This window comes from Pteropus vampyrus, unplaced genomic scaffold, assembly GCF_000151845.1.
Source record: "Pteropus vampyrus isolate Shadow unplaced genomic scaffold, Pvam_2.0 Scaffold394, whole genome shotgun sequence".
NCBI classification, from domain to species: domain Eukaryota; kingdom Metazoa; phylum Chordata; class Mammalia; order Chiroptera; family Pteropodidae; genus Pteropus; species Pteropus vampyrus.
In genome coordinates this window covers 2,406,360-2,428,909 of record NW_011889175.1, presented here as the reverse complement: position 1 = coordinate 2,428,909, position 22,550 = coordinate 2,406,360, and the positions used below count along the sequence as shown (strand labels likewise).

General features: G+C 35.4%; 1 protein-coding gene across 1 annotated transcript in view; it reads right to left on the bottom strand.

Moving 5' to 3' along the window:
• LOC105305779 (beta-2-syntrophin) overlaps positions 1-22,550 on the bottom strand; it is a 52,297-nt gene that overhangs the window by 5,952 nt on the left and 23,795 nt on the right. The window contains exons 2-3 of the mRNA XM_011380581.2: positions 10,906-11,119; positions 145-355 (exon numbers count right to left, since the gene is read on the bottom strand). Coding sequence (XP_011378883.2) covers positions 145-355; positions 10,906-11,119 — 425 coding nt within the window. The remainder of the gene's footprint in view (positions 1-144; positions 356-10,905; positions 11,120-22,550) is intronic.

Genomic DNA, 22,550 nt, shown 5'->3' with positions numbered 1-22,550 from the left:
CAAATAGCTAAATGGTGGGGAGGAGAGACAAAAGATCTGCAAGCTAGATATCCAGGACCTGACTGTATGATAAATATGAAATGGGGGAAGCATCCTGGCTCCGAATGGCAACCATGTGAGACCCTGCCCTGCCTCCCAGCCTACCTGTTCTGCCAGCCAGGCAATGTGCTTGACCTCCTTGCTGCCACCTGCTGTACTAGTTGCACCAAGCATGGCATTGAGTTCAGCCAACACCTGTGGGAGGAGAGCCATTATGTTGGTGTGGATAGCTACGAACCAGGAGTGTGCTGTTGCTGTATCCTTGCAGCGTAGGATCAGTGTGTTCCTGCTATCAGGAGAATGTAGCTCTATCAATCTGTGTGGAAAAAGAAAAAAGAAAGTGAGCTAGAATAGGAGACATTAAACCTGTCAGAGTTAACATACATTACTGGAAATCTATTGTAATTTTACATTCCAGGATAGAGATACTTTCTTTTAATTCCCAAGGGTCCAATTCCAGAGAAAAACCACATATTGAAACATAATCATCAGAAAGACTAACTGCTGAGTCTTTTGTTTCAATGTGTTACTGTAATGACCTAGAGTGAAGAGATCTATTGTATAGTCTATAATAGAACATTTCACTTTGCCTTAATTTCCATGTCAAAGAAACGGAAAGCATGCTTGCTGAATCTCATAGACAGACTGTAAATAAGGAATTGATATTTTTTAAAAATTTTGAAATCTCCACTGTATGAACTAAAGAAAAGAGAAAATATCTGAAGAATATGACTCTTTATGAAAATCTGGAACTGTTTTAGTATCTGGGTAACATCATATGATTAAATCATCCACCGAGTCATAGTAGAAAATAGTTAAGAGATCTTTAACTCTATAACTATCATTGTTAATACTCAACTGAGAACAATCTATACTTCAAAAGTAATCTTTAGAAGTTAGCTAAAAAATTTTAAGTACATTGAACAAATTCCTTATACAGCAATTTATTGGGTAGGTATTGCATTTTGGCCAAAGTTTTTAATGAGATGAGTTTAAAGAGTCAAATAAATAAATAACATAAAATATACACAATGCTGTGTTCTAACAGTGAACATAAATATCTTTCAAAATGGAAAAAAAAAAAAAGCTCTTAGGCGTGTTTTTCATGGTAGGCTGGAAACTGACAAACTGTGAGTGACCAAGGAGAGATCTCTTCATTCTTTCATCTTTCTAAAGACAGTTTTGCTGCCTTGAGGCTCTGTTACCAGATCCTGCACCACTTATCAAAAATAGTTTACATGCTCCCTAGCATTTCTGCCTTGAAGCTTGCATCCCTCTCTTTTGCCAATTATTTTAATTTGCCACATTTAACATGGAAAATATTCATTCTCATTTAAACTCTGGTCAGTCTATCTTTTCTTAAACACACATTTATTGAGCACCTACTATATACCGGATACTGTGGTAGACACTTGTATTTGAGATGCAATGGTGAAAAAGATTGAAAACATAATCTCTACTTTCACTAGGTCTATAGTCTGTCTAATGGGGAAGGCGGAAAATTAACAATTAATTAATACACAATTATAGGTTACGAAAAGTGCTTCTATAAAGGACTGTGATGACTACTATGAAGTTCTTGTCTTAAAAAGGCATTCTTAAAATGGTAATGGCAAAGGACTACAATGGAAGCCTCTAAATCTCTGGGGCACATTCCCCAAAATGGTGTCATGCTATGAGACAGTTTATAAACACATCGACCTGGCACCTATCTCACCTACTCACCTGCCCTCCCACTGAGGTCTAGGCACCAGTCCTATCCATGTTTTATATGCCTTCACAGGTCTAGAGCAGTAGCTAAATGGGCCAAAAAGTTCTAGAAAATAGCCGAAACATAAAATAAGATCTGTGAACAGCCAAAACACTTAAAGCCTGTACCTGAGACCTCATATTAGTTAGAGTAGGATTTTTAGATACAGTTCTGATGAAGTTATTTATTTGATTTCCTATCTTATAGCTAAATCTAGTGAGAAGTAGCTTGGGAACAACACGATCAAAACAATAAATTAAAAAAATAATTTTATGAGAACTCTCTATACTCATGTTCATAGCAGCATCATTGACAAAAGCCAAAAAGTATAATAACTCAAATGTCTATTGATAGAACAGATAAACGAAATGTGGTCTATACATACAATGAAATATTATTGTCTTAAAAAAGAATTTCTGACATGCGCTACAACATGGACGAATCTTGAGGACATTATGCTAAGTGAAATAAGCCAGTCACAAAAAGACAAGTATTGTATGATTCAACTTATATGAGGTCTAGAGTAGTCGAACTCATAGAAACAAAAAATGGAATGGTAGCTGCCAGAGGTTGGGAGGAAGTGGGAAGGGGGAAGAGTAACGAGTAGAGTTTTAGTTTTGCAAGATGAAAAAGTTCTGAAGATTAGGATTGCAACAATATGAATATACTTAATACTACTGAATTGCACACTTTAAAATGGTTAGATGGTAAATTTAATGTTATATGTATAAGTAAAAATTTAAAAATAAATGAATTAAAAAATAATCTATGGTGAAATGTAAGATGATTTACGATAGAGAGAGAAATGGCCTGTGGAAATTTATTTGGATCCAAGGATGAGACTACACAGAGCTCACCGGTAGGATACAGACTGCTACACAGGAGGACTTCCTCATCCTAAAAGCCCAACAAAAGTAGAAAGAGGAAGATAAGAGATTTCTGACCAATAACTTAATATTCACATTGACCTTTATTTAGTCCTCTATGTATTTTATAATATTTATTCTTTTTGATGTTATTTTTCACTATATCAATTGTTGCTGTCATGGTCCTTTAAATATTTGGCTAAAACATTGATTACATTCTCTAGTAGAAAAATAGCTTTACATTTGTTATGAGAAGATTTAAAACAGTACATTACACTATATAACAATAAAATTTTGCACTTAAAGGTAGAGTCATCTCATAATCTTTTTGATGATTTAACAACTGTATTATTCAGAGAAACTGCTCAAATAATCATTTAAGTAGCTAAACTTATTACAGAGTAATTTACTTGATGACAAGTAGTTATCTATAAAATGCAGTGCTAGATTATTAGGTAATGTATGAATATAAACCCAAAGCGAGTTATTTTATATTTTATTACTTATACCAATTTTAAAAAGTATTTCTAGAACTTTCTGTACAAGATGGCAATTTAGCACACATATCCATTCTACTCCTTCCTGAAATCCCACTAAAAACAATAGTTGAAGGGAATTTTTTTTAAAATAGGCTTTTTCTTTTAGCAGTATTACGTTTACAGAAAAAAATGAGAAAAAAAAAAATACAGAAAGCTCCCAAATACCCTCCCTCGTATGCCTTACTATGAACATCTTGCATTAGAGTGTGGTACATATGTTACAATCGATGAGCCAATATTAATATATTATTATTCACTAAAGTCCTATTTCACTTTTTGTGTTGTATATTCTATGAGTTTTGACAAATGTATAATGACATCATCTATCATTACAGTATCGGACAGAATACTATAGCTTCACTGCTCTAAAAAATCCCATGTGCCATCTACTGATTCCCCCATTACTACCCCCTGGCCTTGAACTTTCAGCAACCACTGATCTTTTTACTGTCTCCAGAGAATTACACAGTATGTAGCCTTTTTGGATTGTTTGTTTGTTTTTTTTTCATTCGGCAATATACGTTTAAGATTCCTCCATGTCTTTCCTAGCTTGATTTCTTTTTATCACTGAATAATATTCCATTATCTGGATACACCATTCATCTTTTGAAAGACTTCTTGATTGCTTTCAAGTTTGGAAAATCATGAATAAAGCTGCTATAAAGCTTCAGATTTTTGTATGGACACAAGTTTTCAACTCCTTTGGGTAAATACCAAGGAGCATGATGCTGGGTCATATGGTAAGACCATGTTTAGCTTTGACAAACTGTCTTACAAAGTAGCTGTACCTTTTGGTACCGCCACCAGCAATGAATAAGAGTTCTTGTTGCTCTACATCCTCACCAGCATTGGTTGTTGTCAATGTTTTGGATTTTGGCCATTTTATTAGGTGTGTAGTGGTATCTCACTGTTTTAATTTGCAATTCTCTAATGACATGTGATGTTGAGCACCTTTCATATGTTTATTTGCCACCCGTGTTCCTCTTTTGGTGAAGTGTCTGTTCAGATCTGTTGCCCATTTTTAAGAGTTTTAAGAATCGTTAATTTGGATATCAGCCCTTTACCTGATACATAGTTAATGAAAATTTTCTACCAATCTGTGGCTTGTCTTTTCATACTCTTAACAGTGTGTGATGGTTAATTTAAGCTCCAACTTGACTGGGCTAAGGGATACCCAGAGAGCTGGTAAAACATTACTTCTGGGGGTGTCTGTTTCCGGAAGAGATTAGCATTTGAACCAGTAGACTGGGTAAAGAAGATGCTCCTCATCAACTTGGGAGGGCAATGTCCAATCCACTGAGGGCACGAATAGAACAAAAAGATGAAGGAAGGGCAAATTTGCTCCCTGCTTGAGTTGGGACATCCATTTTCTCCTGTCTTTGCACATTGGAACTCCTGGTTCTTGGGTTTTGAACTCAGACTGAATTATACCACTGGCTTTCCTGGTTCTCCAACTTGCAAATAGCAGATCATGGGAATTCTTGGACTCCATAATAGCATGAGCCAATTCCTATAATTAATAAATCTATCTATCTATCTATCTATCTATCTATCTATCTATCTATCATCTACCTACCTACCCATCCATCCATCCATCTTTCCTATTTGTTCTGTTTCCCTGGAGAACTCTAATACAGTGTCTTTTATAGAGCAGAAATTTTTAACTTTAATAAAGTTCAACTTATCAATTTTTATTTTATGTGATTTTGTTGTATCCAAGAATTCATCAGCAAACTTTAAAGTAGTTTCTAAAAAGCATAATTCCTCAAGCTCAGGGAAAACAGGAGAAGAATGACTACAACAAAATTTTAGAAACCAGCAAACAAACAAAAAAGTTAAATGACTTAATATTAGACCTAAGAAAAGTGGGAAAAGTCAAACCCAGCCAATCCATGCTGCAGAATCCAAAAAAAGCTGGAGAATTGGAGGCACCAGTTACCACTGGAAGTGAGAGTAAAGCACACAGCTAAAATGAAAGGGGCTGGCTGAGAGTCTGTATCAGCATCCCTCACACCCAAAGGCCAGTGGGTAGCCTACCCTTAAACCTGCCTTCATCCCACCTTATTGGGTGGAAGAGCCAGTGATATCCTTAATTCAGACCCTTTATTATCAGGATAATTGTTTTCTACAAGGGCTATTTATTTCCACCTGGTTGTTTTGGCACTATAACCAGCTTAATGTCCTTTAAACACATGTTAAAAGTTCAGTCGCAAAACCATGACAAGAAATGCCTTTCACTCATTCTAACCTACTTAGCACTAAAGATAGGAATCAGTTCATCTTTCCCTGGGCACAAAATGTTCACCTTCTGAAAAAGCTTTTACACCTCATACAGTTCCTGGGATAGTCTCTCAGACACATCTCCTTCGACAAATCTAAACTCTAAAAGTCCTGAGGTCAAAGATCCCAGTTGTTAATAACTGGAAGAATGGAAAATAAGTCTGTTATAAAATAAAACTAAGCATGATTAAAAAGGAAATGAGATTGGGACCACTGAGCTGGAAAAAGATGAAAACCGGCAGTAAATTAGTTCTCAGGCCAGGATCACTAAATTTTCATGAAAAGAAAAATTTTACAGTGATTCTGTGAATTAGCAAATTAAATTAGAAGAAAAAAAAAGAGAAACTCCAAAATCCTGATTCTTCTAAATTCCAGAAGAATCTGCCTTTGAAGAAGCAGCCCCTAGAGCTGATAAAGGGGACAAAGTATTTCCTAAAGCCTACTGCTGTTTTAAAAGAAAAATTCATATAAAAACTCCTCTCATAAAAATTTGGAGGCAATCTGCCAGTAATTGTCTGGGTTCACAGGAGAGAGGAGGAAACAGCTACAGTGTGAAGCGTTTTGGCTTCTAGTCAAACCACTGAGGATTTCCTGAGAAATGCAATTACATTTTGATCATATGAATCAAATCAATGTTTAGGTACACAGAAGCAGAGGAGTAAGTCCAGCCTGCTTATTTCTTCTGTTTAGTAAAGTCTTTGACAAAATTGAACTACATGTATAATTTAGTAATACTCATATTGTTTTATATGTCATAAAGCCAAAATTTACCTCTTACACGGAAAAGAGCCAATGTGAAGATGAACCAGCTCAAAGGCAAGAGATTTACATTTCCGAAAAACAGTGTTTAAGAACATCTTGTCCTTGCTAAACTCCACAATGCCCACGAAGCTGTTTGCTAACAATGGGCTCATGTTCTCTCCCCGGACTTCATCATTATCTATTTAGCTTTCACTTTCCAGAATGAACTGCTTGTAACTATCAGAAGCATCTGGTGAGGTCATGAGGTGGAACAAGTGAACAAATTTCCTCCCCCTCCTTGCTTACTCATTCTGATGGTCAGCATTTTTTCTAGCTCTAGACAGTGAAACTAACTTGAAGTAGTAAAACAGAAGAAAAGGATGTTTCCCTCTAATGTCGAATAAGTTTTTGGTTTAGAAAGTGAAGAATGAAACACGAAGAGATTCCTACAGACCCACTAGAATAGTTAATATTAAAAAGATTGACATTGTCAGTGTTGGAGAGGCTGTGTGTGGAGCAACGGAAACTCTCACACACTGCTGGTGTGAATGTAAAATGGCACAATCACTTTGGGAAAAAGTGTTGGTAGTTTTTTAAAAGACTAAACATACACCTACCTTTTGACCCAGCAATTCTACTCTTAAGAATTTACTCAAGAGAAAGGAAAATGTATGCCCACAAAAAGGGTTATATAAAAATATTCATAGTAACTTTATTAATATTAGCCCCAGAATGGAAATATCTCAGGGGTCCAGCAATAGGAAAATGGATAAAGAAACTGTAATATAGTCATACAACACAACACTACTCAGGAATAGGGAGAAAGAACTATTGATACAAGGAACAAGATGGATGAATCTCAAAAACCTAATGTGGAGTAAAAGAATTCTATCACAAAAGAATACACATGGTATGATTATATTTACATGAAGTTTTAGAGTAGTTAAACTAATCTAATGGTAAAAAGTCAGAATAGTAGTTGCTTTGGGAGGTGGGTGAGGGAACTGACTAAGAAGGGGCATAAGAAAACTTTCCAGGGTGATGATAATGTTCTATATCTTAATAGGCTTAAGTTGTGTAAATTGTATATATTTGTCAAAATTATGATTTGTGCATTTTACTGTTATATAAATATTTCCTCAAAAGAGAAAAACTATAACAAAACAATGAACTCTAGTTATTTATATGCATGCTTAAATATTTAAAGGGAAGTATATTAATGTCTGTAATTCACTTTGAAATGCATCTAAAAAATTGATGGACTGGCAAATGGATGGATGGGCTAATCTGTGATAAAGCTAATATAGTAAAATGTTCATGGTAGAATCCAAGTGGTAGAAAAATGAGTGTTGACTATAAAATTCTTTTGACTTTGCTATCTGAAGTTTTTCATAATGTTACGAAAAAAATGAAGAATGATGGGAAACCACATGCCTACCTATGGCTTAAAAACAGATTCATAAGTATTTTCCAGATTAGGGAGCATCTAAGCCTATTTCTTGCCCAGAGTTTTACAAGAGACTATGTGGAAGATTAAGATTTTCAAATAGAAACATGGTCAGTTAGTTACAAGCTGCAATTTAATAAGTGTTTTGGTGACAGATGTTCTGATGAAACTTATTTTTGCTGTTCCTATATGAACCGTTTTTCTGCATGGCTTAAATGCTGAAGCTGTGTTACCTGTCATGACACTTTCTTTGACAGAGTGGAGATGAATTTAAGGATCAAAGAGTCCAAGTGATTTTATAGATATTATTTTATTTATCCTTGAAGTAGTTTTAAAGAGTAAAGTTAAGCAGGTAGTATTATGTCCATTTTACAGACAGAGAAAGCAGGAGAAAAGAAAAATTAAGGGACCTATTTGAGGTCATAAGGACACTAACAGCACCTATAATAATATATTGCGAGATTACCATGCTAATTTTACAATTATTCTCTTATTTAATCCTCACATAACCTTTCATTTTGTACAAGAGAAAACCAAGGCTTGTGGGAAACAAATAGTTTAGCCAAAGTTACAAAGACCATCATCCTAACTTCTGTCTAATTAGTCAGTGGTTCTCACTATTTTTTTTTTCTGTCAAGACCTAACAGATGTTCACATTCCATTGGGTATAAGTTATGCATAATTTTGTCAGGTACTTGTAATTCTACTGCTTTTCTTTTTCTCTAGAAAGCACATTGGATTGCAAGTAAGAATGATATAGAAATAACCTTGAATCTCTTTCAATTTATATTTTACACAAAACAGATCATCTCTAAATCTTGATATTTCAAGTAAAATTAGAAACACTATTTTGCAGCATGATGACTCGGAATCTGCAATAGCCGGAATCTTCTAAGACCTCTCCTTGTATAGTACACCATGGTTAAGTAGACTGATCCATCTTACTGAAGAGTAAGGTGTGATACAACTTTTGTAACTCAAACTGCCCTCTCCAATTCATTCTGAAGACCTATTTCAAACCTGACTATCCATCGTATGTCTTTAGTATATTTAAACGCTAAAGAGAATGCAGCCCCAAGTGTTAATGAAGGCCAAAGTCACTGAGCTCTAAAGATGTCTTAGTAGATGATAACGTAGCGCAACTTTCAGCAATATAGCCAATTCACATCACCTTCCTCCTTTTCTATTCCCACTCGCACAACCCGAGTTCTACGCAAACTTTAAAATACTTTGCCTTTTTATCCAATATCCAGCTATATCAGCAGCACTATAGGTACTAAAGACTAAATGTCTGTGTTCCCCCATTCATATGTTAAAATCCTACCTCCCCCGCAATGTGATAATATTAGCAGATGGGGCCTTTGGGAGGTAATCACGTGAATGGGATTACTGCTCTTATAAAGGAAACCCCAGAGAGCTCTCTAGACTCTTCTGTCATGTGAGGATGTAGCAAGGAGGGTAGCCATCTGTGAATTAGGACGCAGGCCCTCACCAGATGCTGAATCTGCCAGAGCCTTGATCTTGGACTTCCCAGTCTTGCCCAGAACTGTGAAAAATAAACTGCTGGTGTTTCTAAGCCACCCAGTCTTTGGTATTTTGTAACAGAAGCCCGAACAGGTTATCTATTCTCATTCTCGGAAATGATTTATAATGAAGGGCCTTAGCCTGAATACTTTCCTCAGCCTGACAACCAGTTGAAAAATTTAACTGCTTTTTGTTTTTTATTGCATTGTTTCTCTATTCTAGTTCTTTCTCTATGGTCTCTATTATCTAATTTTTCCTTAAGTCCATGAGTAACAGACCAAAGGTTCTACATAAATGTATCTCATTTGAAGAAAAAAATTTTAATTTGAATTTAAGAGGCAGAAGTGACTATTTACTTTACAAATTAAATTCTTACTTTATGAAAAAATAAATATAGCATTTCTTTAAAGATCAAGCTGTTACACTTAGATATGATCCAATATAAATACACTCTCATGAATACAAATGTAAAATAACAATTTCTCGAACTTTTAAAAGGCAACAAAAAAAATAAAAAATAAAGATAAAAATAAAAGGTAACAAAAATACAAGTATATCAGAATATAATTTTCAAAATGTGTATAGAGTTGGCAGTTAAGACTTTTTAAAGGTATTATTTCTCGAGAACCTACTACGTGCTTGGCTCTATGCAAAGGTTTTCAGATTTAATCTATACACTGAGTTAAGTATTATTTCCTTTTTTATAACAGATGAGTTGGATATGGCAGTTTATGGAGGTGAAGCGACTTGCTCAGAGCCTTCCTTTGAGCAAGTGATGGGGTAAGGATTCAAATCAAGGTCTGTCTGATTGTAGAGCTCAGCTCTTTAGAGCATATCACACGATACATTACAGAACAGGAGCTTTAATGTTCCTAGGGCTTAAAATACCCAAGAAAATCTTTCAGCTTCTTGCTGTCTTCTATGATCCATCCTATTCTGATTAGACACCTGGCTGTGTATTCAGTTCAGAGGAGATCTTAAAAATGAAAGCTTGTTATAAAAAGTTTGTCATTAACTATGTCTTTGGACAAGTTTCTTTATCTCTTATTTTCCCCCTAATCTCTAACCTAACACTAGGTTTACCAGTATCACTTCATGGAGTTAATGAAGACAAAGTCATAGATCCCAAATGATTATAGAACTAAGAGGGACATCAGAAATAATCCAATCCAACTCTCTCATTTTACAAATGAAGAAACTTGGGTCAAGAGAGACTAACTCGCCAGGGTCACACTGCTAGCTGATGCAGCCGGATTTACGATGCAGATCTCTGATTCTTTACACTATCCACAGTGCAAGAAATTTCCATCTAAAGAGACATTTTAAAAAATTTCTTTAATACGATTTTTTTTCAACTATAAAGTTGAAAAATGTTCATAGTGAAAAAAAGTAATAACGACACTCCAGAAAGGTCTAAAATGAGGAGTAGAAGCCCCTTCTTTCCTTCTACCTTCTAATCCCATTTCACTCCCCAGGAGAATCCACCATTAAGTTTCCTATGTGTTTGTCCAAACTTTTTCTATATATGTACCGTACATATATGTATAAGGAATTTAAATATGAAACTCCGAAATTTATTCTCATCTCAGACTGATGTTTTCTTCTGTATAATTTAGTCGACAGTTGTATTATCACATAATAATATGCATAAGTAATATTGTGACATGTCTTTAAGTTTGCAAAGCTGTAAGTATGATGCTCTGCTTAAGAACAGCTCACCTGTTCTCCAGATCCGGCATGCTTAGGTTTCTAGCAGCAAAACACATTTTGAGAGGGATGACCTTCCTGTCCTTGGTACTGTTCTGGTGTTTCGGAGAACCAGAGTCCTCACTGCCACTAAAGCTTGGTGACTGGGGAGCTGCACCTTCCCATGGCAGATCTGATACTAATGATGGCTTCTTGATATACGGTGTTACTTCTCGGATGAACTTGACTGTGAACAAAAATCAAAGGAGATTAGTATTTTTGCTTCCTATAAAATATGATAACTGAAATACACGCACATGAAATATTTGGCATGAAGTAAAAAAATATACTAAGTTAAAGAGCCAGCACACAGTATCTTAAGATTGCAGGGTCCTTTAAGGGCATGTAATCTAAATGAAATGCCATTACTCTATTCTAAAAACTAACTTCTAAGTCTTTGCACGTACTGTTCCTTCTGCTTAGGTCTCCTTTCTCCTTTTGTCTCCCTGGTTAAGGCTACTCAAGCGTCACCTCCTCAGCAGACTTTCCTGTCCACTCTCTCCAGAGTGTTACCATTATGTCTCTGTAAAAAACTCTTAGCGCCCTGGGTTATAATCCTTTGCTAAAACTTCTGTTCCCCCTGCAGGCTGTTGAGTTTCCCCGAGGGCAGAGGCTGTGATTTATTCAATCTTAATATCCACATCTAGAACAGTATCTGTTCAGTAAATGAGTGAAGGAACAAATGAATAATTAAACACTTGAACTGTTAAGGTAGTTGACCAGCCACAACTAAGCTAAGTATCTCTAGTTCAATTTGAATCAACTCAATCAATATTTTAGCCAACTACCAAGCGTTAAGAGAAAATGAGGCATGGGCCCTGCTCTCAAGGAACGACCAGTCTAGTAAGGGATACAGCTATGTAAATAGATCATTACAGTTTTAAAAACAAGAACAAAGAAGTACAAAAATAAAGTGTATTCAAGATAAGGTATTTCCACGAATGGCAGCCCAAAATTAAAATACAGCTTTCAGTATACGGGAAACTTTTTTCTTTTAAGTTCAATTTTAGGACTTATATCAGATACTTCCTTTCCCTCAGTCGTGACCAGCAACTACTGTCATCTGAGGCATGGTATGCTTGTTTTCAGAACTAGATAAACTAAAGATTCTTAAAATCTTAAATAGCAATAAAAGGAAAGAAATGGTTGAATGTAGATGAATCAGTCACCGTTACTTCTTCTAACATCACTATGTTACGTCAGTATTCTACCTCCCTCTCAAATTCCAATGTGGCAGGTCATTAGAGTAGCATCTAATGGGAATTGAAAACTAGAAAGATATGATCATTATCAATGCTTATCAGTATCATAATAGCTAGCATTAACATTTTGTAGGATTAGAAGCTTTACAAGCCTATGAAATTTTGCTAATAGATTAGTAAATCTGAAAAACAATCAGATGTTTCTAAAAACACTAACAACAGTCTTTAAAACAATTTCTTTTTAAAATAGGTAAGATGCACATAAAACAAAATTCAAAAGGTATAAAAGATTTTATAATAAGCCTAGATTTCTAGCAGCCCAGTTCCCATCCCTGGTGGCAAACACCACATGGTCTTCCACAGATACACTAGGTATTCTAAGTGTATGTAAAACAGACACACACGCATGTGAATACATATATATGTATACACACATTTCACACTGTGGCAGTACATTATGCTTACTGTCCTGCATCTTATATCTTTTTACTTAATGATATTGATAATAGTCTTTTATAAGCTTAGCATCCTATAGTTCATTCTACAGCATGCTATGGTAAAAGAGAGGTCTTCGGAATCATACAGACCTGGTTTAAATACTGACTGTACTTGCCATCTCAGAGCTATGTGACTTCACTTGCCTGTTCTGAGGTCCTCAAGTATAAAATGAGAGTTAAACGAGTAAAAATTCCAGGTATGCACTAAAAATTCAATAAATAGTAGGTGTCCTTCTTTTCCTTCTCTAAGTTAGAAAGTTTGAGAAGTTAAAATTTTTAAACAGCAATCAAAAGAAAAGGTGAAGTTATTTTCTTATAAGTTACTAAACAAAAGATCTGCTTAAATGAAGCATAATTCTAGAAAATATAATAATGCCATACCAGCATTTAGATATAGTATAGGTGTGTTCATATATATATGTATGTGCTTTCTGTGCATAGCTATAATACATGTACTTCTAAGTGGAGAGAATTAACGCTAGCTGCCTCAGGTCGCCAAGGAGATTTTTTCATCCTAGAAAAATGAGCGGCCGACTCAGGCATTTCAATACATGCTTTAGCTTTGTACTTTCAAGAGAGGATTAGATCACAAGAACTTTGGCAGACATTCCTACAGTTTCCAGTCACTGCCAATGGCAGAGACTTGCTTTTTGAACTATTTAAGGCAGTATAACAACTATCGGGCTAAATGGGTAAAATTAAAGACATTCTAAATGACTAATCTCGATTATTATAGTGGTTAGAAAAAGACCCTTTAGGATCTACTCAGAAGTTCATTCAAGCACAGCAGCATCACTGAACTGATTACTGCACACATATTTAAATAAAACAGACATACATACACAGTCGGTTGCACAGCTTTAAGAGACCAATAAGTTTCACATGAGCTGACAACAATGATGCCCACATCCCCATCTACCTGGCCATCCATAATGTCTGAGGAACAGTAAATAGATATTTGTTTCTAATTTACCTGAGATTTGGGAAAGGTGGGAAGTTAATGGTGTTTTGTTTTAGTCCTATACTTAGGCCTCCCTAGTTGCCACAGTGCTTTTAACTTGGATACTTGGATGGATAAGCAAAGCCCCAACACTCCCGCATGGCATTCAGGTCAACTCAGAACCTACAATATGTTTCAGAATTCATTTTTCCTGATAAAGATCATCCTCAAAATGTTTAAACACTGATGTTTCTAGTGTTTTAGGTGTTTAGGGCTGAAGCTAATTTTCTTTCTTCTATGCACTGATCACTCTTATTGAAAATGAGGGGGGCTTCCCCCCACATTAAAAGCATCACTACAGTCCCTTCTCTTTAGAGTAACAAAAATATATACATGTACCATATACCCACCAGAAAGATGTCTGGAAGGATTTTCATCAAAATAGTATTTATATATAAGTGTAGGATTGCATTTCTTTCTTCATATAGTTCTATATCCCTGAAATTTTTATGAGTTCAGAACATTTATACCAATAGAAACTTATTTTTAAAATAAAAAAAACTTATTCTGAAACCTTGCTCAAACTTTACACATGGAATCACCTTATAGTGAAACCTTGTTGAGCCTTCAAAAACTATAATGCACTGGATGAGATCCAAGATCCAACTGATCCTTACTGAATTCCATACTCTAAAGAATAGGGTTACAGGAGGTCCATGCATTTTAATGAGGTACACTGCTATTCTAGTTTGGGGCATTAAGCAGCATCTGATTTTAAATTGAATGTCATTTAAAAGCTTATCCAAAAGATACTTCATAGCCTATGGCTGTTAACACAAGTATTCCAGTAAATCGATCACTCTCCCTTATAAATATCGACCTTTCATTTAATCATTATTTTCCTCTTTATTCGAAAGCTCTTCTTTTTCTTATCCCATCTGGTAACCTTTACTGAATTTAAGTGAAACTAAATGGGTCAGACAATGTAGGGAGAATGGTGTCATTATTTCCCCTGCTTTTGTAGGCAAGTTTCTTCTGGGTTATCCCTTAGGGAAAAAGAACTGGCATTTCATTTTGCTCACAAATTAGTTATGTTGACATCATTATTAAAGTATTCTCCCAAGAGGTTTCTCCTCAACCTGATCTCAAGCTCCTCCTCCAAATCTGATAAATGACTACCAAAAACATTTACTTTCAGTAAAAGCCTTTTACATTCTCAACTAGCAGGTATCTTTCAATTCAAGTCCCCTGCCACTTGGGGTTTGAATAGACCCTGAATGTGTTCAGAGTAACTCTGGTTTCACTCCACCTTTCCATTTTTAAGTAACACTGCATATTTACTAATTTAGTAAGCACCTGGTAAGTGCCAAGAACTGTTTTAGAGGCTAAGAATAATACGTCTGTGAACATGCAAAAAAAGATGAATATAATTACTAAGTAAATTATATTCTAGAGAAATAAAAACTTATAATTGCACAAAAGCCTGTACATAAATGTTTCAGCAGTTCTATTCATAAGTGCCCAAACTGGAAACAACCCAAATGTCCTTCAATGGGTGAATGGATAAATCGCAGTATAGCTACAGAATAGAATAATACTCAATAAAAAGGAATGAACTATTGATTGATATACTCAGCAACTTGGATAAATCTCAAAGACAATATGCTGAGTAAAAGAAGCCAGTGTCAAAAGGTTATGTACTGCATAATCCCATTACTGAAAAGACAAACTATACGACAAGCAGATCAGTGGTTGCCAGGGGTTATGGATGGAAGATGTGATTATTTTTTTGGAGCACAGAACTGTCCTGTATCCTGATTGTGGCAGTAGGACACAGTTATACGTGTGTTAAAATATACAGAACTGTATACCTAAACGGATGTGTGTGTGTGTGTGTGGGGGGGTGTTGCTAATTTTATTGCATGATAATTTAAAAATAAAAAATAAATAAGTAAATTATAGAGTATGTTAGAAGATGTTAAGTGTTATGGAAAAGAAAAAACAGTAAGGGAAAATGCATCAAGAGTGCTGCAAGGGGGGGGTCAATTTGCAATTCTAAATAAGGTGATTAGAGTAAGCCTCATTAAGGACATTTCAATGAAGACTTAAAGCAGGTGAGAGAGTTAGTCTTGTGGATATCTGGGAGAAGCAGTCCAGACAGAGAAAACTGTGTTAAAGAAGTAAGGAAAGCCTATGTGACTAGCACAGGGTAATCGAGGGGTAAAGGGTGTAAAAGGCAGATTGTGTAGGGCCTTTTACGTCACTGTAAGGACTTTGGCTTTTATTCTGAAATGGGGAGCCATTGAGAGGAGGTTTTAAGCAGAGAAGTGACATGATCTAACTTGTATTTTAATCATTCTCACTACTATAATGAAAATGAAGTGAAAGAGGGCAAAGGCAGAAGCAGGAAAACCAACTGAGAGGTTATTAGAGGTGAGAGACCAGAGTGATAGGAGTGGAGGTGGTAAGAACTGGTCAGATTCTCTACTAAAGGAAGACCTGATCAGACTGGATAAAGGGGGTGAGAAAAAAGAGAGGAATTAAGGAAGATTTTGAGATTTTTGTCCTAAACAATTGGAAGGACAGTTGCCATCAACAGCAGTTTTAAGAGGAAAGATCAGTAAGTTAAGACATATATTAGACGATCAAATCTAACGGGCAGCTGGATATAAGAGTCTGCAGTTTGGGCGATGGGTCTGGGTTGGAGCTATAAATCTGGGAGTTATTGGCATGTGGTTGATATTTAAAGCCATTAGGCTGGATAAGATCACTGTATCAATCAGGGTCCCAGCAGGAAACAGATGGCACAGGGTTAATAAAGGGACAATTTATAAAGTTGTGAGCAAGTGTTCAGGAAACCATAAGGGAAAACAGAGTGTGATATTCTGTTTCCACACCTAGGCCTGAAGGGGCTAGAAGAGGAAGTGGTTACCAGACCCAGACAGTCTTATAGAGGACTGACTTGAGAGGAGCAGTGACTTTCAGTCATTTCTGCAGAACTGAAGTGCCCCTGCAGATTGGAAGCCAAGGGGATAAACGCTCCAACCTCTCTCTCCTCCCCTCCCCTCTAGCATCCTGTTGGAGTTCCACCTTGAACTCAATAATAGCCAAAGGGCAAGCAAGCTTATTGATGTAGTCTATGCAAATCAGCGTCCTGGGACAGAAAGCAGGTAGAGAAAGGAGAGTGGACCTGGAGGGCCAGATGGCACAATAACCAAGTACAGATGATGAAGAGGACATCTCACCATTAAAGTGTTGAGAGAAGAGAAAGAACAGCAAAAGGGACAAGAGACCCACGAGAGACAAGTACTCTATGGCAATACTGGCTTAACATAGTACCAGTTTATCCAAACTGAAAAAGCTTTGCCTTGATCTTACTAATCCTGACTTGGTTCCTTCCTTGCTTTATCACTCCTGGGGTGGGGGTGGGGGGTAGTTTATGTGAGCTATTGCTATTTCTATTTTCTCCTGTTACCCTTTAATTCTTCTGAATAAAACTGAATTCCAGAGTCGCTGATTTCTTAATGTTTTCACCCAATCCAAAGGCCTTTTCTCAGTCCTTATTCTTGACCATTCCAACAGCTGACAATGCATTCTATCAATTGTTTTTTATACCTCACTTTATGATCATTTATTTTCTAATTCCTCGTTTCTCCTCCTATCCCTTCTTCTCACCTTCTTTTCACTTTAACCCTGCAGTCCCTAGCAACTTTCAGTGCTAGATCTCTAAAACCAGTATCTCTTGTTGGCCCTGATTCCTTCCACCTGAGTGTTGTTTTCACTCTTCAAATTCAACATATCCAAATGTAAATTAATCTTCATCATCTTTAAAATCCTCCCGTGTGCATTGTTTTAGTTATTATTAGCATTAGCATCTTTCTAGCCACCTAGCTCAATAATGTGTATTTTATTCAAAGTTCCCCCCAATGGTTGATTCTCAGGCCCAATCAAACTTTGGGTATCACTTTTTGAAACCTTTGCAGACCCTCCCTTTCCCTAGCCCCCACATCCAGTCACAGGCCAAACCGTCCCATTTCAGTTCTGAAAATTTTCTCTAACCTACCTACTCCTCCCAGTTCCCACTGCCAGCAGGGTTCTGGGTCACCCAAACCACTGTGACGGCCTTGTTGTTGTAATTGTGGTAAAATACACATAACATAAAACTTACTATTTTAACCACTTTTTTTTACATGTGCAGTTTAGTGGTATAAAGTACATTCACATTATTGCGCAACCATCACCACCATCCATCTTCAAAACTTTTTCAAATCTTCCCAAACTGAAACTCTGAATCCATTAAACAATAATCCCTCACTGTCTTCTCCCCTAGCCCCTGGCAATCGCCATCTTACCTCCTGTTGGCCTCACCCTTTTCCCTCAGATAATTAAACTGGAAAATACTGAAAAGATAAATGTAAAAATTCCTTACTCCACCAGATTTTCTTCCAGATTTCTTAGTCTTTTGCTTAACATAGTAAGACACACCCTCCCATGTTATACAAACTCTTCATAAGCATGATTTAAAAATTGCTAAAGAGCATTCCATTGTATTTACCATAATTTATTTAGGCAATCCCTAATTATTGGGCACTTACTTTAAATAATACTGTAATGAACATATTTTTCAGGAGAAAAATTACTGAGTCAAAGGAATATTTATGGCTCAGGATAAATATTGCAAATTACTCTCCCAAACAATTGTATTATTTGGCACTTCCACCAGCAGTGCATGAGCACATCCGTGTAAGTACACTTGCCAACATCAAGTAATCTTATTTAAAACAATCATCGCTATTTTAATGGTTGAAAAATGGTATGTATGCCCACCCAACCTTGATCTCCTGCCTCAACAAACACAGGATGTTATTATTTTCTCTTCTTTAAAAGCAGGAAATCCTTGTCTCTTTATACTTTTTTAATTTTTATCTAAAGACATGTGAGGAATGATTTGTGAGGTCATAACAGTGAGGAGTTACAGGACGATCACCAACACCTCAGATCAAACACAAATTTGAGTTATAATTCTCTGGATTTGCTGTACCAGCATTTTTCAAAGTCATACTTAATTTCCCATTGTTGCCTTATCATTTAACTCTGAAGTTAGCTCCTTTCTTCTTGTTATTCATCAGGAGAGAAAAATAAATGTCCCCAGCAAAGAAACCAAGCATGTCCTTAGAAGGAGTCAGTACATGTGTTTATAAGATGTGATTTCAACATTTTCTGGTTAAAAAAAAAATTTGTAGTTTATGATGGTCCTGGGATTTTCAATTCACTTCATTACCCATCGTTCCTTCTCCATTTCAATCCAAGGCCTGTCCAAATCAATAAAAGTAGGAGATACATCCTTCCGAGGATCTCAAATTTCTATCAGGATGACAAGAACTCAAGTTTCCTTTTAAACCTCTGACTCTAGAGGAACAGGTCCAAATAAACCAGAAATTAGGTAGCTCTGAAATTTGTTCCCAGCAATTAAAATTTTAGGATTTTTAAATTATGACCTTTTATAATAAATTTATGTAAATTGGCAAAAAAAAATATATTTTGGCCTCAAATTCTAACATAGATATCTATTTTATAAAAAAGTATTAGCTTTCATGCTTTTATATATATAAACACAGAACAAGCTAGTTTGAAATAATTTGAGTCTTGGGACTGTTTACTATATAATTTTTCCTTGGTTTTCTTCTTTAACTACTAATCTTATATGGTAAAACTAGTTGTGGGTCATTTATAAAGTAAATATTTTAGGAATGAATTTTAAAAGTGTTCTCTTTGGAATGCTTCCACAAACTGCAAAATAATCTGCAAGATTTTCAACATTTTATAAAAAAAAGTTTTAAACATCTTAGGTTTGCATTTTAAGTGTTTTTGTAAGAAAGACAGCTACCAGCAAATTTCCCTGTGGAAACTGCCATACATTAAGTATGTGTGTTTATAAGCCTTTATATAACAAATCCCAAAACTGGGAAATGCTGCATCTGAAAAATTACTTCAAATTACATATTTTTCTTTTCCTTTTGGCATTGAAATTTATATTTATTTTCTATGCCACGTCTGTTTTTATTAGCCCATTCCATTTTAGTACTTGTCTCTTGCCTAAAAAGAAGTATTACTTAATGTGAAATGAAACAATTGTTCCATCTGCTTACTTCCAAAGTTTGTTTTGCCCTCCTTTTCTACTTGACCAAAGTACGTTGAAGGGATTAAAACTGAAGACACCAAAAAAGTCAACAATAACTACAATACATCACTTCTACAGTGTTTATTTATCCAAGGTTCTTTTACTTTTTTCTTTTAGTAACTCTTTAGAACTGTGTTGCAGTTCATGAAGGGCTAGTTAAGGACCTGCATACGTTCTCTTGCACATTCACAAGGTAAAATTCATACCATCTTTCTGTGACTCTGGCTCGACATTACACTTGTTTCTAACCTTTTAGAGCAAGTTGCACCCCACTTCACATGACATCACTATAACAATATGTATACTCATTTGTAGCACAAATGAATTTTATACATTGGTCAACATCTAGCAGGGATCACTAACAGAAGATGTACTGTAAATATTGGTTAGATGAATTATGAAAAATTCTGTCACAAACAGATATATTTTTGTAGTCTTGATTTCCCTGTGAAATTGTGAGAAATATTTATAGCTTGAGTAATAAAATCCAGTTTAAAAACATTGCTAATAGTTCCAGAGTAAGGATTTTTGCAAATATTTGGGTAAAGGGTCCTTGTTCGATCCCGTTATGTGCCTTTTGACTATGCGGGACATGGTCACTCTCTCCATTTACTGAAGGTTATCAAATTCTATATATATATGATCTCTTCGGCTAAATTTGCTATCAAAACAAATCTATTAGAACAAAATTCTCCTTAATAAATTATTATCAACTTAACACATGGCTTGAAGGTGAACAGTTTGCTCTTGCAGTGACATACAAATTTAATCTTATTGTGAGAAGTCAATAATGGATTACAGCATTCTTCCTTAAGTAAAGAAAATGCTTGCCTCACAAACCCAATGTACAGGCTTTTATCTATCCCTAATAGAATTGATAAGGAACAATTTTTTATCCTTAAAAACCATAATGTTTCCCCCTTTTCAACAGCAAAGAACTCTCTATAAGCAAAGCATGTGGGATATTCAAACACTTGATGTGCAGACTTTGTCAAGTTGTTTACCTGAGAAGGATCCTTTTCCTTCTCATGCACCCCTCAAAAAAGACCACTCATAAAGTATAAATTATAAAAGATAACGTGATAAATACTATAATGAAATGTTACACATAACTGGATATAACAGCCAACAAAATGAAATAACCGAAAAATACTTAAAAATACTAAACAGCAATTCTTTTACTAGATAAAAACAAAACAAAACTCCCAAAACTCTAGCAGTTTAAGCACAAGGAAATCCTTATCCGTACTTTTGTTGCTAAGTGGGTATGTCCTGGACTAGCTGGATACACCAGATAGTTTGTTTTGGATCAGCACTCCCAGTGATAAAATACAGACGGAAACACAATATTAACCATGCACAATAGCTGTGTTCCGGGGGTCAGCAAGCACTCCATCCTGAACACCCAGTCACAGAGTCACCACTGGGGAACAAGAATTCCATCCAAGTTTCCATATCTTTAAACACTTTGTAATTTTTTTTTTTTATTGTGCAAAAGAACTGCCCTTAGTAACTGCCAAGTTTTTGTTGTCATTAAGGATTTTCTGACCAAATTGGCAGAATTAACTGGGTTCAGGAAGAGGAGAAAAGACAAAGATGTGTTCATGTTCTTTCCCTCCTCATTCTTATATAACACATGACTAAGGAGTTCAGTGGTAGGAGACTAAGAATTGTCAGAGTTCATAGAAATCAACTATTGAACATTAAGCTATCGTGCAATATATTGCTCAACCCTCATAAAGTAACTATACTTGGTGAAAATTTTTTATTCATTTTTTAAATTAAAAGGTAATGAAAACAAAAGCTGATACAATTTGAGTATCAAAATAAATAATAGTGGTATGAGATTATAACCTATAAAATGAATATTCTTAAGTCTATATTGATGCAAATAAATAAACAAATGGGGAAAAGGAACAGTTTTTATAAATGACAATAAATGTCAAAGGAATGCGAGAAATAGAAAATAATCATTAAAACACTACAGTAATAATTGCTGTAGGCAAGACCCACTGATGAATGATAAAATTAGTGAAAAGTTTAAAGAGTAACAAGGTATTTGCAGTCTCAACAAATCTCCCCCAAGATATTTATTAGTTACAAAGGGAAAAACAGTAACTTTATGTGAAGAAATCCCGCAGTAATCAAGGTTTACATCACCAGTATTAAGACAAACCAATGTCATGCATCCTACTCTCCCATATACACTGAGGATATATCAGTTTGTTTTTTCCTGCTAAAAATACATAAGTTCAGTCTATTTATGATAAAACAGAAGACAAATCCAAATTGATAGGCATTCTACAAAATGATGCAAATGATTCGAAACTGATTATCACAATAAGGTCAGTTGATACATCTATCACCTCACATAATTACAGTTTTTTTGTCTGAAGTCAGAACACTTTAAGATCTACTTTCTTAACAACTTTTAGGTATACTATACAGTATCGCTAACTATAGTCACCATGCTAAATATTAGATCCCCAAAATTTATTCATCTTATAATTGGAAGTTTGTACTCTTTGAGCAGCATCTTCTCACTTCCTCAACCCACTTTTACTTCGTTCTTAATGAGCCTGAATAAATTTGAGGTGTTAGAATAATGGAAAAGAAAAACAAAGAATACTGCCATTATATAGGAATCTGCATTCAATTCCAAAATTCCATGACAAATATTCTTGTCAAATAATATTAAAGTAAAAATTACAGGGCAGCTTTGGATATGTGAAAGTTTGTCCTTGGAATTGACAGCCAATTTGTGTTAATATTAGCTTCGTATAATCAGTAAGAGTGCT